Genomic DNA, 3,578 nt, shown 5'->3' on the forward strand with positions numbered 1-3,578 from the left:
AAAGGATCTTCAAATTAGCAAGCAACAAGTGATTCTTGTGTTAGTTTTACTTCACACAATCATAAAAACATTTTCTCCAACATGGTGGTGAAAGCATTTGACCCCCCTTGGATTTGGTGACCTTTTTTGGTTCTTAATGCTAGTTGACTTTCACTAATTACATGCTTAATGGAATTAGTGACTTTAACTAAGGAAATTGTTATGAGCTTCTCTAACCATTTCAACAATTAAGAAAAGTCTAGGTAATCTCAAGCTCCTTGGATTACTATAGCCAAATTAAGGGTTTAAAACAAGTATTGCACCATTTGATTCTAATGATATGTTCATCAGAAGTCAAAGTGAGGAACCTTAAGTCAACCATCCTTCTCTTATTGATTTTACATCAAACTCTTATTTTTGTTGAAATTCTCTATTTAAATCTTAGTTAATTCTAGTTTGTTTCAAGTATTTCAAAACACCAAAACCCCCAGTTTTAATTTATTGTCATTTTCCAAGTATTTTTACAAAGATATTTTTCTTAGAGTTATTAAATTAAACCAATCCCCGTGGATTCGATCCCTTTACCACTATACACTATTTTAGTGTGTAATAATTAGGGTTATTAATTTTGTTGGCCTCGACAACCACCAAATTTTGGCGTCGTTGCCGGGGACTGGTTTATTTTTAATCAATTTGTTTCTCTATTCCCAGATCTCAACGTACAGGTGACTTGATTTACAACCCAGAAATTGAAAAAGAAGCAAGGCGTTTGGCGAAAGAAAAACGAATTGAACGTGGTCAAACTTCTAATCCTCACGGGGATCCGGAGGTTGAACCCGCTTCATCAAGCGATACGGAACCCGATTCTAGTCCCGACCCTCGCCAAGAAATTCCCGAAACACCACCTCTACAACAAAATCCACCCATTATTGAACCAATTGCAATGGCGGACGGAGGAGAAGTTCCCGAAAGAACTTTGAGGCAAATGATGGAAACCGATGTTACACAAACTCCAACCGGCATCAATTACCCGGTTTTGGAAGGAGGTTCGGAATTGAAGTCAAGTTTAGTCCATCACCTCCCGATTTTTCATGGATTGGAGAACGAAGACCCGCATAAGCACTTGAAGATGTTCCACATTATTTGCACTAGTATGAAGCCACAAGGGTCAACCGATGACCAAATCAAGCTAAGGGCATTCCCCTTTTCATTGGCCGATAGACCAAAAGATTGGTTATTCTATCTTCCCCCGGGGTCAATCAACTCATGGACCGACATGGCAAGAGCTTTTCTTGATAAGTTCTATCCCGCTTCAAGAGTCTCAAGTCTTAGAAATGAGATTTGTGGAATCCGCCAAGGTCAAAATGAGACTTTTCATGATTATTGGGAGAGGTTCAACAACTTGTGCTATAGTTGCCCACAACACCAAATTCCGGAACAACTCCTCATTCAACACTTCTATGAGGGATTGTTGCCAATGGAGAGAAGACTAGTCGATGCCTCAAGTGGTGGTGATGTCTTTAGTAAAACTCCACAACAAACAAGACAACTTTTCAACACCATAGCCGCAAATTCCCAACACTTTGGCCCGCGCCAAGATATGAAGAGAGAAACTCAACAAAAAGTCAATGAGGTGGGAACATCAAGCCTCGAGTCTCAAATCAAAGATCTAACTTCCGTTGTCCAAAAGCTAGCCATGGGACAAACTCCACAAGTGATGGTTTGTGGAATATGTGCAACAATGGGACATCCTACGGATATGTGTCCCATTCTCCAAGAAGATGTGGAACATGTAAATGCCACGGGAGAGTTCCAAAACTATCATAACAAGCCATCCGGTTACCAAAATGCATATAATTCAAGTTGGAAGCCAAATCCCAACATGAACTACAACCCAAGACCATTGCCTCAAAATGCATTGGTTAGACCATCCTATCCACCACCACAACCTCACTACCAACATCCACAACCACACTATCAATCCAAACCACACCCTCCACATCACCAACAACCTCCTCAATCCCAACCAAGTAGCTCCGGAATGTCTCTTGAAGTCATTGTCAAATCCTTAGCCACTAGTACCCAACAATTCCAAAAAGAGACAAGAACTATTATCTCCAACCTTGAAGCACAAATGGGAGATATAGTTACATCCATAAGCAAGTTGGAGTCCCGTGGGAAATTGCCTTCTCAAACCGAAAAGAACCCAAATGTCAATGTGGTGGCCTTGAGAAGTGGCAAACAAGCCGGAGAGAGTAGTTCAAAGAAGAAGCCAAGAGATGAAGAGGAAGAAATAGAAGTTATTCCCGTTGAAGAACCTATAGTCAAGAACGATGCACAAGCCGGAGTTCCAAAGAAGACTACCCCTCTAGTAACACCCATAGCCACTCAACCGCCATTCCCCTCCCGACTTGCGACTTCGAAAAAGAACATGGAGGAGAAAGAGATTTTGGACACCTTTCGAAAGGTGGAAGTAAACATCCCTCTACTTGATGCAATCAAGCAAATCCCAAGATATGCAAAGTTTTTAAAAGAACTTTGTACCAACAAGAGGAAGTTGAAGGGGAATGAGAAAATTTTGATGAATGAAAACGCATCCGCGGTTTTACAAAGGAAACTTCCACCCAAATGCAAAGATCCCGGAATGTTCACGGTCCCTTGCAAGATTGGAGATGTCACTTTTAGTAGTGCTATGCTTGATCTTGGTGCCTCTATCAATGTCATGCCCTATTCGGTGTATGAATCATTGAATGTCGGACCCTTAAGTGAAACCGGTGTCATAATCTCTCTTGCGGATAAATCAAGCGTCTTTCCTAGAGGTGTTTTGGAAGATGTCCTGGTGCAAGTGAACCAATTGGTCTTCCCGGCGGATTTCTATGTGATTGATCTAGATGAGCAAGTGTCCTCCAAATCGGCTTTAATCTTGCTTGGGAGACCGTTTTTGAAAACGGCTAGAACAAAGATTGATGTATATGCGGGAAGTTTGACAATGGAGTTTGATGGTGAAACAATAAGCTTTAATATCTATGATGTTATGAGATATCCTAGTGACGTTTCATCTATGTACTTTGTAGATGTTGTTGAGCCACTGACCCAAGAATTGTTCGAGTTGTCTAATGGCGATGTGTTGGAAATGATTTTAAGCAAAGGATTTGATTTTGGGAAGCTAGTCGAGCAATTAAAGTTTTATTCCTTGGATCCGGAGGTTGACAAGTTAGTCAATAATTTAGAGGTGAAGAAATCCACAAGATTTGATGTCAAGCAAATTGAGTAGACCCCAACCCATATGAAGTTGTCTCCATCCCTTGTTCAACCACCCGAATTGGAATTAAAGGTCCTACCTCAACATTTGAAGTATGCTTACTTGGGCAAGAATGAGACTCTTCCGGTTATCATTTCGACTCATCTAACCGAATTTGAGGAAGAGCAACTCCTCAAGGTGTTGAAGGAACACAAGGAAGCCATGGGTTGGACGATTGCGGATATCAAAGGTTTGAGTCCCTCCACTTGTATGCATAAAATCTTGATGGAGGATGAATGCAAGCCGAGTCGGGATGCGCAAAGAAGGTTGAACCCGCCTATGATGGAAGTTGTAAAGA

The 3,578-nt window shown here is 41.1% G+C and overlaps 1 protein-coding gene across 1 annotated transcript; it reads left to right on the forward strand.

Moving 5' to 3' along the window:
- Positions 1–2,020: 2,020 nt before the first annotated feature.
- Positions 2,021–3,253, forward strand: LOC145163639 (uncharacterized). Its single transcript, XM_079082452.1, has one exon. The coding sequence runs from the start codon at positions 2,021–2,023 to the stop codon at positions 3,251–3,253; it is 1,233 nt and encodes a 410-aa protein (XP_078938578.1).
- The last annotated feature ends 325 nt before the right edge of the window (positions 3,254–3,578 follow it).

This window comes from Lactuca virosa, chromosome 3, assembly GCF_052849685.1.
Source record: "Lactuca virosa cultivar CGN04683 chromosome 3, Lactuca_virosa_CGN04683_v6, whole genome shotgun sequence".
Lineage (NCBI taxonomy): Eukaryota > Viridiplantae > Streptophyta > Magnoliopsida > Asterales > Asteraceae > Lactuca > Lactuca virosa.